This window comes from Eumetopias jubatus, unplaced genomic scaffold (genome assembly GCF_037043125.1).
Source record: "Eumetopias jubatus isolate StellerSeaLion01/CBP00866 unplaced genomic scaffold, mEumJub1_p1.0 scaffold_12, whole genome shotgun sequence".
NCBI lineage: Eukaryota > Metazoa > Chordata > Mammalia > Carnivora > Otariidae > Eumetopias > Eumetopias jubatus.
In genome coordinates, this window is record NW_028274818.1 from 21,256,591 (window position 1) to 21,270,163 (window position 13,573).

General features: G+C 33.1%; 1 protein-coding gene across 4 annotated transcripts in view; it reads left to right on the top strand.

The window, feature by feature from the left end:
* Positions 1–13,573, top strand: part of CDC73 (cell division cycle 73) — a 199,926-nt gene that overhangs the window by 14,308 nt on the left and 172,045 nt on the right. For all 4 annotated transcript variants that reach the window (XR_015766571.1, XR_015766572.1, XM_028104683.2 and 1 more), the window contains exons 7-8: positions 8,318–8,534; positions 11,186–11,284. Coding sequence is in view for 2 of the 4 variants with exons in the window: in XM_028104683.2 (XP_027960484.1) it covers positions 8,318–8,534; positions 11,186–11,284 (316 nt within the window). In the remaining 2 variants the exon portion in view is untranslated. The remainder of the gene's footprint in view (positions 1–8,317; positions 8,535–11,185; positions 11,285–13,573) is intronic.

The following is a 13,573-nucleotide window of genomic DNA, read 5'->3' on the forward strand; positions in this document are numbered from 1 at the left end:
TTTTCCTTGGCACAATATAATGCTTTGGAAGTTCTATCCAAACTTAAAAATTCAATGCCTATTTTTAAAAGCTTTATTCAGGATGACTGACATAACAATAAGCTGCACATATTTAAGTTGATAAGCTTTCACATATGTATACATCTGTGAAACCGTCATCATCATCACGATAATGAATATAATATCACCCCCATAAATTTCTTGTGTACCTTTATGATTCCACACTTCTACCTATCCCCACATCCTTCCCTCTCTAGGCAACCAATTATCTGCTGTTACTATAAATTAGCTTTTTCTAGAGTTAAGTATAAATGGAATTATTTGATACATACTTTTTTGGGGGGGTCTGACCTCTTTTACTTAGCATAATTATTTTGAGATTCATCCATATTGTTGGATGTATCAGTAGTTCATTCTTTTTTTATTGCTGAGTAGGTTCATTCTGTTCCATTGTACGGACGTAACACAATTTGTTTTCCTAGGCAACTGTTTATCGACGTTACACTTGTTGCTGTTTTTTGGCTATTGCAGCTAAAGCTGTGGTCATTTGTGTACAAGTTTTTTATGGACATATGTTTTCATTCCCACTGAGTAAATACCTAGGAGAGGAGTGATTTAATTGTATACTGTTATAGATCTACAGTTTGAAGAAATCATCAAACTGTTTACAGTGATTGTATCATTTCACATTTCTACCATCAGTATATGAGTCCTAGGTTCTTCACAGGCCTTGCCAACACTTACTGTGATCAGGCTTTTCAATTTTAGCCATGCTAAAAGGTAGAAGATGGTTTATCTTGCACTTACCACATGATTAATGATATTATGAGCATCTTTTTGTGTCCTTATTTGCTATCTTATATCATGTTTGGTGAAGTGTGTTCAGATTTTTGTCCATTTTTTCTTATTGGATTGTTTTCTTATTACTGAGTTTTGAAAGTTTGTTGTATGTCCTGGATAGAAGTCCTTTTCAGACGTAGGCTTTGCAGATATTTCTTCCAGTCTGTGACTTGCCTTTATGTTCTCCTAACTACCTTTTGAAGAGCAGTTTAATTTTTATGACATCTCAGTTGTCAACCTGTTCTGTGAATTGTTTTGGTGTTATATCTAAGAAATCTTTGCCTGAGCAAAGCCAACAAAGATTGTCTCATATTCTTTTGTAGAAATTTTTTAGTTCTAGGTTTTACATCTCAGTCTGTGATCTGGTTTCAGTTAATTTTTTGTGTGTGGGTCATACAGCATGGATCAAAATTCATTTTTTTTTTTTTATGATCTAGATATTGAAGTTCAGTTTTGTGCATGTGGGTAACCCAGTTATTTAGCACTATTGGTTTTCAATGAATTTTCTTTGCGCTTGTATAAAAAATCAGTTGTTCATGTGTAGGTCTGTTTTTGGACCCATTCTGTGCTGTTGATCTATTGGTCTCTTTGCTTGTACCAAACTGTTTTAATGACTTTAAGTTTTGAAATCAGATAGTGTTAGCTTTCCAACTTTGTTCTTCTGTTTCAAGAGTGTTTTTGCTGTTTTAGGTTCTTTGCATTTTCATATGAGTTTTGGAATTAACATGTCATTTCCTACAAAAAAAGCTTACTGGGATTTTGATTGGGATTGCATTGAATCTGTAGACCAGTTTGGGGAGAATTGACATCTTAAAAATATTGAGTCTTCTGACTTATGAACAAGATGTATTTATTTCCCTTTCTATAACTGGAAAGATATTTAGAGCTTCTGTAATTTAACATTTCTTAATTTTCAGTATATAGGCCTTATACATCTTTTTGTCATATTTCATACTTTTCGGTCCTATTATAAGTGATATTTTAAAAAATATTTCAATTTTTGACTTATTGCTAGTATAGAGATACAGTTGATTTTTGGGTATGGATCTTGTATCCTGCAATGAAGTTAAACGCACTGATAAGTTCTTGTAATTTTTTTTGTAGCTATCATTAGCTTTTCACATAGATAATTATGTTGTTGACACATAAAATATATCTTTTCTTCCCCCCCCCTTTTTTCTTTCTAAACTGGATGCCTTTTATTTCTTGCCTTACTGCACTGGCTAGACTTACTGATCCTCACTAATTCAGTGTTGAAGCAGTGAGATTAGACATTCTTGTTTTGTTCCTCATCTTAGGGGAAGCACTCTTTCACCATTAAGCATGTTAGCTTAGATTTTTTTGTTAGATACCCTTCAACAGGTTGAGGAAATACCTTTTGTTTGCTGAGAGTTTATCAGAAAGGAATGTTGGCTATTGTCACATGTTTTTTTCTGATTCTACTGAAATCATACAGTTTTTCATTAATATGGAGAACTAAATTAATTTTTTGATGTTTGCACTTCATGGATAAATTCTGCTTCATTATTTTATTATCTTGCTATGCATAACAAATTAATCTGAAACGTATTGGCTTAAACTACACATATTTATTTTCTCATGGTTTCTGTGGGTCAGGAGTCTTGGGGTGATTTAGGTAGCTTCTCTGCTTTAGGGCCTCTCACAGTGTTGCAGTTAAGCTGTTGACCGGGACTGTGTTCTCATGTTTAGGCTTGATAGGAGAAGGATCTGCTTCTAGAGCTCACTCATGTGGTTGCTGGCAGAATTTAGTTCCTGACAGGTTGTTAGACTAATACTTCAGTTCCTCAGGTTTTATCTAGAGGACTCTTGGTTCTTTGGTTCTTGGTTCTTAGAATATTTCACAGTATTACAGCTTGCTTCATTAGAGTGAGCAAGCAAGAGTGCAAGAGAGCTGTCAAGCAAGATAGAGGTTATTTTTTTTATAGCCAAGTCTTCAGAGTGACACCCTGCCCTGTCACTTGTACAGCATTCTATTTGTTAGAAACAAGGTTCAGCCTCTACCCCTACAGGAAGTGGATTACACATGGGTGTGAATGCCGAGAGGTGGATATTGTTTTAATGGCTGCCTACGACAATCATGATGTATTATTCTTTTTATTTATTAAATTAGATTTTTAAAAATTTATATAGAATTTTGTACCAATGTTTTTGAGGTCTGTAGTTTGCTTATAACGTCTTTGTCTTGTTTCCTATCAAGATAATTCTGGTCTCAGAATGAGTTGGAAAGTATTTCCTTTTCTTCAATTTTCTGGAAAAGTTTGTGTTAGAATTGGTATTTCCTCCTGCATTTGGGAAAATCTATTGATGAAGCCGTCTGTACTATAGTTTTATTTATTTTCATATATTTCAGGTAAAGTTTTCAACTGCATATTCAGCTTGTTTAGTAGTTAATAGGTCTATTCTGGTTCTCTCTTCTTTGAGTGTTTCTTTGAAAGAATTTGTCCATTTCATCTGCATTGTCAAATTTATTTGCGTAATGTTCATAATGTTCTTTTAAGTTGTCTAGAATCTGTAGCAATGTCCCCTCTTTCATTTTTTGATATTAGCAATTGGTGTTTTCTGTTAGTTTCCTTATTGCCTGGCCAAAATTGACCAATTTTATTGATCTTCTCAAAGAACCAGATTGGGATTTTCCTCTTTAGTTTTGTTTTTTTTTTCTTCTTTATTGATTCTTCAATTTCTGCTCTCATCTTTATGATTTACTTCTGCTTACTCTGGATTTAATATGCTGTATTTTTTTATGGTTTCTTAGAGGGAAATCAATAACCTCAGCTTCCACTCTAAGTACTGCTTTAATGGCATCTCATATTGGTATGTTGTGTTTTCATTTTCATTCAGTTCAAAATTACTGTCTTAACTTCCCTTTTGACTTCTTTTACTCATGGATTGTTTGCAAGGGAGTTATTTAGTTTCCAAATACTTGGGATTTTCTGGAGATCTTTGTTATTGATTTCCAATCTATTCCAAAGTGTGGTTATATTTTATATGATTTTGAATCCTTTGATAAGTATTAAAACTCAGTTTTTGGCCCCAAATAAGGTCTGTTCTATAGGCACTTGAATTTGTATTCTGCTGTTATTTTGGAGTGTCTTACTATGGTCAGTATGGTTGATAGTGTCAGTAGAGTCTTCTATATCCTCACTTGTTTTTTGTGTTGTATTATTAATTATTGAGATGGAATTATTGAAATCTCTGGCTGTGGATTTGTCTGATTTTCTTTGCATTTCTATCAGATTTTGTTCTCTGTCTACTTTGAAGGCCTGTTATTAGGTGTAAATGTTTAGGGTTGTCTTGATGAATGAATCTTTTTATCATTATGGGGTGACCTTTATCTCTGGCAATATTCCTTATTAAAAAAATTTACTTTTTCTCATATTCACCTAGATACTCCTCCAGCTTGCTTTTGGCTTATATTAGCATAGTGTATCTTTTTACCTTTTACTTTTTAAGAAACATTATGGTAAAAAACACATAACATAAAATTTATCATTGTAATATTTTAAAGTGTGTAGTTCATTGTCCTAAGCACTTTCATATTGTGCAGCCATGTCCAAAACTCTTTTCATCTGAAAACTGGAATCCTTTTACTTTTAACTTACATGTCTTTATAGTTTAAGTACTTTTCTTGTGTGTGTAGATCTTTTATACTTAATGTGATTATTGATATGGTTAGTTTTAGTCCATTTTGCTTATTTTTTATTTCTCTTTGTCCTGTTTTGGGACTTCTTTTTTGGAATAAACGAATATTGGTTGTAATTCTCTTTTTTCTTATTGTTGTTGGCTTATTACTTATAAGTGTTTTGTTATTAGTGTTTGATTTAGGGCTTTTACTATGCATGGTTTATAGCATCACAGTCTCCCTGCAAGTGTTAAATTCACTACTTCATGTATTGTATGGGAACCTTAAAATGGTATGCTTATGCATGTGTTGTAAGCATCAGTATGCATTGTTCTTTTTTAAAGTGTTACCTTTTAAAGAGCTTTAAATAATAAGAAAAACTCATGTATTTACAGATACCCATTTCCATTGTTCATTTCTTTGTTCAGATCTATTTACCAATTTTTTTCGTTCTTCCTGAAAGATTTCTTTTAACGTTTCTTCATTTCTTTTTGAGCAGACCTGCTGGTGATTAATTCTTTCAACTTTTGTATTGCTGAAAAGCCTTTATTTTGCTTTTTTTTTTTAAGGAATTTTTACTGGATTCCTTTTTTTTAGATTTTATTTATTTGAGAGAAAGAGAGAGGAAGCAAGCACGATCAGGGGAAAGGGCAGAGAGAGCAGGAAGAAGGGCAGAGAGAGCTGGAGAAGCAGAGTCCCTGCTGAGCAAGGAGCACAACTCAGGGCTCAATCCCAGGACCTTGTGTTCATGTTTTGAGCTGAAGGCAGATGCTTAACCAACTGAGCCACCCAGGTGCCTTTTAAGTTACATCCTTTTAAGTACAGGTCTTCCTTGACTTAAGATGAATTACATCCTGATAAACCCATCCTAAGTTGAAAATATTATAAGCCGAAAATGCATTTAATATACCAAACATCATAACTTAGCTTAGGCTACTTTAAATATGCTTAGAACACTTTCATTAGCCTACAGTTGGGCTAACACAAAGCCTATTTTATAGTAAAGTGTTGAATAGCTCATGTAATTTATTGAATGCTTTACTGAAAGTGTAAAATAGAATGGTTGTATGAGTACAGAATGATTTTAAATGTATCAATTATTTATCCTGGTGATTGCATGGGTGACTGAAAGCTGTGGCTTTCTGCCACTGCCTGGCATCATGAGGGAGCATCGTACCACATACCACTAACCTGAGAAAAGATCATAGTTTGAAGTATGGTTTTTACGGAATGCATATCACTTTCATACCATTGTAAAGTTGAAAAATTGTAAGTCAAACCATTGTTAAGTCAGGACCATCTGTACTTTAAATGTTACACCACTGCCTTCTTGATTGCATTGTTGCTGATGAGAAGTCTGCTGTCATCCTTTATTTTCTTAAATTTTTAAATTTTTTAATGAAATGTGTCCTTTTTTTCCCCTCTGGGTACTTTAAAAGTTTTCTCTATTACAGGTTTTGAGCTGTTTAATTATCACATAACTTGGCCTTTTTTTCATGGTTCTTGTGCTTGAAGTCCATTGAGCTTTTGGAGGGAATTTTTGTGTTCATAATTTTTATTGAATTTAGAAAATTTTTGGCCTTGTTTCTTAAAATATTTGGGTTCTTTTTTTTCTATTCACTTGATAGTTTCTATAGTTGTGTCATTCACTAATCTTTTCTTCCATAATTATAGTTGTGATGTATTTGTAGTCTCCAACATTATATTTTTTTTTATCTCTGCAAGTTGGTTAAATATATAGTCCATGTCTCATTTAATTTGTTGAATATATAGAATAGAGTTATAAAAATACTTACTTTAATGTCTTTGCTAATCCTGCATCTGTGTCAATTTATAATTGGTTTTGATTTAGATTTCTCCTCATCCTGGCTTGTATTTTCCTGCTTCTTTACATGCCTTGTGATCTTTGGATACTAGACATTTTGCATTTTACCATATTGAGTGCTAGGTATTTTTGTATTTTTCTAAATTTTCTTTTGGGATATAGTTAAATCACTTGGAAACAGTTTGTTCCTTTTATGTCTTGATTTAAGATTTGTTATTTGGGCAGTGTTCAGTTAGGATAATTATTCCCCACCATTGCCTACACAAAACCATTCTGAATACTCTACCTAATGCCCAATGGATGTGAGGTTTTCAGTTTGGCTGGTGGGAACAGGAACTGTTCTTCACCCTCTGTGTGCTCTGGGTATTATCTCCTCTAATTGTGTTGGATGATTTCTATACCTGACTTTTGTTTTCTCATAGTCCTGGGCTAATCAGTATTCTCCTGGAATACTTGATGGGCATCTTCATTGCAGCTCTTTCTTCTCAGGTACTTAGGCCTATGAATTCCAGCCACCTTGGTTTTGCTGGACTCTAGCACCATTTCTCAAATCAGGTAATCCACTCAGTTTTGCCTGGATTTCCTCCCTATGCCATTTTGAAAACTTACAACGTGGTTTCAAACTGCAGCATTCATAGGGCTTTCTATCTGGTTTTCATTTGTCAGAGATCATTGTCTCTCATTGCTTGATACCAGGTATTTAGTAAGCTACTGTTCTATGTATTTTCACTGGTTGTTTGGAAGCAGGAGGGATAATCCAGTCCTTGCTACTTCATTTTAGCTGGAAGTAAAACTCCAATGATTGAAAGTCCAATTCACATTTGATTATGATTTAGAAAAGTATTTGAGTCTGATTTAAGTTATGCTGGTTTGCTTTAGATCTTAAGGAAAAATTGCGCAGCATTATATAAAATGAATCGAATACTAGATGCATACTGAGCATCTGCTATAAAGTATCTTCATACCTTATATAAATAAACTAGTATACTATATAATACTACCATATTTAAACCTGCAGGAATTCCTGTCCTTTTTCCAGATGTTGTTTAAACGTATTTCAAGATTGTCACCTTGTGATTAGAGTAATAATTTTGTCAACTGTTAAGGTACCCAAACCCTTTTAATTTTTTTTTTGAAATATTTTGTTTATTTATTAGAGAGAGCATGAGCAGGGAGAGAGGGAGAGGGAAAAGCAGACTCCCTGCTGAGCAGGGAGCCAGAAAAGTGGGGCTCAATTCCAGGACCATGACCTGAACCAAAGGCGCCCCTACCCAAACCCTTTTTAACTCTTTCTCATTTTGTGAAAAACGACACTAAACTTTGTGTTAAGTCTTTTTTTTATAGTTCTCAAAGTATAGCTCCTGTTTGCTATTTTGCCTGTTACTTGAAAATCAGGTAAAGAAAAGAAAAAACTGCAAAATATGGTTTAATCTTTCAGATAGTAAAAGGGATATATGTTGATATGGCATATAAAAGCCTTCGTCACCTATAAAATGGGTATGTTATATACATTATGAAGGTTTGAAACCTTGAAATAAATTTCAAGGAAAAGCTAAGCTTTGAATTCTTTACAGAATGAATTTTTCACACACAACCCCCCCCCCCCCCCCCGGTGGGGTGTGTTTTTGTGTGTTTGTATGTACAATTTGTGTGGCTAGAGAGGCATTGGCAAATAAAAGTCTGAGAAAATGTTAAAGAAAGCAGCTATATTAATGGGTTCTTCCTTTCGCGGGGTTGGGGGGGGAGATAAACACAAGTGCAGGGATTTTTGTTGCATTGACCCTTCCAAGAAGTTACTGATTTGCTCATAGAGTAATAATGCTACATGGACTCTTGATCTTACATGATTATTAAATACCAAGTATGTAAGTTTTAGATAAGAAGAAAATCTTAATTATTGCCACTTTTAAGGTTATTTTTTTTACCAAAACCTATAAATGTAACAAAATATATTTATGATGTGCTCAAGAGATCTTTGCAATGAAAATTTAAAAAAAGGAAATTGCTTTCAGGTCTTTGTCTGAAGCTATGTCAGTGGAAAAAATTGCTGCAATCAAAGCCAAAATTATGGCTAAGAAAAGATCTACTATCAAGACTGACTTAGATGATGACATAACTGCCCTCAAACAGAGAAGTTTTGTGGATGCTGAGGTAGATGTGACACGAGATATTGTCAGCAGAGAGAGAGTGTGGAGGACACGAACAACTATCTTACAGAGCACAGGAAAGGTAAAGTATTTCACTCATTCATTAGAGTGAGTATGTGTATCTAATCTGTGATTGGTTATAGAATTGGCTAAAATTTGCTATTAGGATCAATTTTCAAGTTTTATCTCTGAAAGATCAGTAATAATGTAGATGTCTAAGTGGCCGTATTTACCGTTTAGTGGTTGGTCACCGAAGAAGCTGATGTAAATGTCTGAATCACAGTGCAAGCCCCTTGATTTGCACCTCATTTGTAAATCCAGCGAATAGCCCAGTTTTCTTGTTGATCAGATTTTTTGCTTTAACTTAATGAGGAGGGGATGGTGATGGCTAGCTGTGTGGTCATTAATATCGTTATTAATTTTTTTCCCCACAAAGTAGACACTTAAGAAAATCAGCATTCATTTGTGTATTTTATACATTATATCCTGTTGTGTGGATGTAGCAGTATTTATTCTTTGTTAATGGTGTTAGGTGGTTTATTTGTTTTTGTAACTATAGGATTGTGGAATTTTTTTCTCTCCCTTCTCCTCATTTCCTCCCTTTCTGTCTCCTTCTCTCTCTATTCACAATTACAAGTAATGCATTAAAAAACATCATCGTACATGTACTTTTGTGCATTTATGTGTATACAACAAAAATATAATTCCTAGAAGCAAATTTCTGGTTAAAGGAGTTGTGTACTTTAAATTTTGAAAGATAAAAATTTGAAAGATAGTGGATGTTTAAGTATCTTAATGCATCTCCAAAAAGATTGCTTTGGTTCTGTTTCATTTATATATTTTCATCTGTCTTTCCCTCACCTCCCAATTTTCTCTTAAGTGTTAATTCTCCACTGATGTGCAGTTGTTAATATGTTATGGTAAGAGAGTGTGTAGAAGAATGTGAGGTTACCAATGAAAGTGAACTTTAACTTTGGTCAAGGCAGACTGGTTTTATTTGCAGATTCTGGATTCTGGTCTTAAATTTATTGTGCCATATTAGTAGGAATCGGGTTACTTGAAAAGAGTACATGAAGGAAAGAATTTTCATCCTTTTGTACTTTGTCATATTTTACAAAGTACTTGAGGACAAGAATAGGAATCATTCCCCAGAGCTTAGAATTATAGAGAAATCTGAGAATATAAATAAACTTCAGTTTCTGTATTTACAGTGATCTGTTGATACTCATTTTCACTGCATAATATGGCTGATAGTTGAATATTGCAACTGCTAATGTTCTACCAATGTTCATTATGATAGCCAAAAAATTTGAAATATATTTCAAATTATATTATATTATAATTTGATAATTATATTATATTATAATATTAATTATATAGCACATATAAAAGATACGTGCTATGCTCCATCTTACTTTTGGACCAAACATTAAATTTTCAAAAAACTGAGATGAACAGTTTTTTTTGAGCTCTAGGTGGCAGGGTTTTACCATTATTTCAAAACTTAGTGCTTTCATTTAAGTTAGTGTTGTTGCCATCACAGGGTAATTTAAGAAATAAATTACAGTTTAAGAATTGTTTGGTAGCTAGGTTTACTTCTGTGATCATTAACATTTTTAAAAAAGCAGAAACAACTGTTTTGAGTGATAGTTTTTCTGTATATGGTTTTCATTTTCTGAACACTAAATAAAAAACCTTTTAGGTACTCAGTTCTAATAGAACCTATGATTTTAGATAGATCTTCATTATTACCAGGGATTAGGGCCTTCTTACCTTCTAAATTTCTAGAATAAAAGGTTCATGAGAAAAATAAGTATGTTTCTTTACAGTTATATTATTATTGCAGGCAACCCACATAAAGCAACCTGATTTTATAATGCCATTAAGGATATACTTTTAAACTTAAATAAGTTGTTCCTTGTTGAAAAGTTGATTAAAAGAGATCATTAAAAGGAAGATAATAATCACCTTTAATTCTTCCACACAAAAATCGCTGATAACATGGATTCTTCTAGATTTAGTGTCTCTTGCTCTATATTATTTTTAAAGTATGAAATTTGATTTTCATATATTTTCAGTGATTTTCATAGTAGGATTAAGACTTTGTTTGCATTTGTTACTGTGTTGACTTTTGTACTGCTGTGCAGAAGCAGTGGTTTGTTAACTCCTGGCATCTTGGCATGAATCAAGTTTTTAAAAATACTTCCCAATTTAAAAATCTTTTAAAAGTGTACAGTAACTCCTAACAAACAGTATTTTAAAATTTTCCACATCTCATATAAATTACAGCAATCTGAGATTAGCACTGGAGTTTATTATATATATATATAATATATATGTATATATGTGTGTTATATATATTATACTTAGAAGTATAGTAATTGATTTCTTTAAGAATGGGGAAGCCTCTTGTGACAACAAATCTCATTTTTATTCAGTAACTTGTTTCCTAGCTACATATTTGAATAGATGCAGAATATGAATATATTTATAGCCAATTAAACAGTTTAAGTAAAATAAAAATAAATGAATAACAGTATGTTTATAATAATTTGGTTTGGGGATCAATTTTTAGTACTTCGATTTTTTGTGTGTGTATAGTAAAGAACACCTCAGTGATGTAGTAGGGAAGAACTAATAGGAAAAAAACAGTCTGAAATTGTTTATTAAACAAACTTACTGCCTTGAATACTTAATTTTAAGTGGGCTAATTAAGATCCATTTATATTTTAGAATTTTTCCAAAAATATTTTTGCAATTCTTCAGTCTGTAAAAGCTAGAGAAGAAGGGCGTGCACCTGAACAGCGACCAGCCCCAAATGCAGCACCTGTGGTAAGAATGTGTTACTGCTTATATATTAATTTTAATGAAAATGACTCTTTTCAGTATTGTAATTTTGAAAACATCTCATCTTAAAGTTTTTAAATCAGTAGCTTTCAAACTTTTTGCTGCTTCAGTATTCTTGAAATATGTGAAAATCTTCCCCACCGTTAACACTTACACGGTGAGATCTCACCTCACACAAGTTAGACTGGCTGTTATCAAAAAGACAGGAAGTAAGTGTTTTCAAAGATGTGGAGCAAAAGGAACCCTTGTGCACTCTTGGTGGGAATGTAAATTGGTGTAGCCACTAGGGAAAACATCATGGAAGTTCCTCAAAAAAATTAAAAAATAGAACTGCTGTATGAACCAGCAATTCTACTTCTGGGTATTTATTTGAAGAAGATGAAAACACTAACTTGAAAAGATATATGCATCTTCATGTTCATTACAGCATTATTTACAATAGCCACGATATGGAAACAAGTGTCCCATTGATGGATGAACAGATAAAGAAATTGTGTTATATACACACAATTGAATATTATTCAGCCATAAAATATAATGTAATTTTGACTTTTTGACTACATGGATGGACCTTGAGGGCATTATGCTAAGTGAGATAAGTTAGAGAAAGACAAATACCTGCGATCTCTCTTATATAACAAAACAAGCTTTATACAGAGATATAGACAGATATAGATACGGTAGTTGCTAGAGGTGGAGGGTGGGTGAGGAGTGTGAGAAACAGGTAAAGGGGATCAAAAAATAAACCAACAACAACAGTAACAATTTAAAAAACCCCAAGCAACCAAAACAGAAAAATAAAGTTACTTAAGCAATAATTCTTAGAGACACACTTGGGTTAGAATCTGAAAGGGGTAAATTAGGAAAAGCCCTCTGAGAAGTTGTGTAAAGTAAGTAACAGACCTATTCATTGTTGCTTGGGAGAATCCTTACCATTGTTAGAGATAAAAATCCCTGTTACAGTCTGTTTTGGGGCTTTTTCTGAAGTCATTGGTATCTGTGACTTCCTGGTGGATATGTTGTGTTTCTCCTGATCCCAGATCATTTGGTTCTTTCATGGTACCTTAGTTTTAGCCATTTGGAGAGTTGACTGCCTCACTCATTGAGTTGCCATTTAGGACCCCTCCAAAGTAAATTTCATGTATGGCATATAGCCTATATTTAAATTTAAACTCAAACATGTCCTCCAGTTATGTTGAAAATCCTTCCAGCTAGTTTCATATAAATCAACAAAGGAAATAAATGTAGGTAAAATTGTTTTTATGTTATATAGGGTTTTTTTAAAGTATATTAAAATTTGAAAGTGCACCAACACAGTCTTTGCAAGATCTAGTAGTTTTGCTTGTTCATAAAATCATTGGTATTTAATTCTTAAGAGGTAGTAGACTTTTATTGGTATTTAGGTTAATACTTTGAGTTGACTTTCCAGCAAATACTTAAGTGCCTACTCTTGTCAGGCAGTGTGCTGACAAAAATACAAGAGATACCTGCCCTCTTTGAGCTTAAAGTCTAGTAGGACATAGAGATGAGTAAAAAAAAGTAGTGAGACAAATGTTGTGATGGTAAAACACAGGGTGCTTATAATTATGAATTGATTGATTTGAATAGCAATTGGTAGGAAACATGTCAGATCTTAAAACATTTAAACCATTATCCTTGTGATTGAGTTTTTCCTGTATTTCTGTAATCCTTAAGATACATAAAAATCTTATTTTTGGCCTTTAGCTATAGTGTATACCTATTGAGTGTCTTAAATTAACTATCTTTCTATCTTTTGTCTGGATTAAGATGTAGGGTAGCATCCTGTTGTAACAAAATGTAGAGTACTTTAGTTTTTCTGAATACCATGAATTTCCCAAGCAGTTTTGGGAATGTTCTTTAAATATGCTTTTTTAGATTATTATAGACTGAATTTTACTTTTTTAAGAATTTTTTTAAGATTTTATTTATTTGACAGAGAGAGCACAAGCCAGGGGGGAGTGGGAGAGGGAGAGTCAGGGAGCCCAACGTGGGGCTCGATCCCAGGACCCTGGGATCATGATCTGAGCCGAAGGCAGATGCTTAACCAACTGAGCCACCCAGGCGCCCCAAACTGAATTTTAGATAAAGTATTTGTGAATGAAGTTTACAACATTAGATAGACAGCTTATTCTAAGTGTCTTAACAAGTAACACCTTTATTAGCTTCTTGTGCATTTATAATGGGTTTATTTCATAGTTGTCATCTAAGTATTAATAACAATTTGGAGAATAATTCTGTTAAATGCTCTAAAAT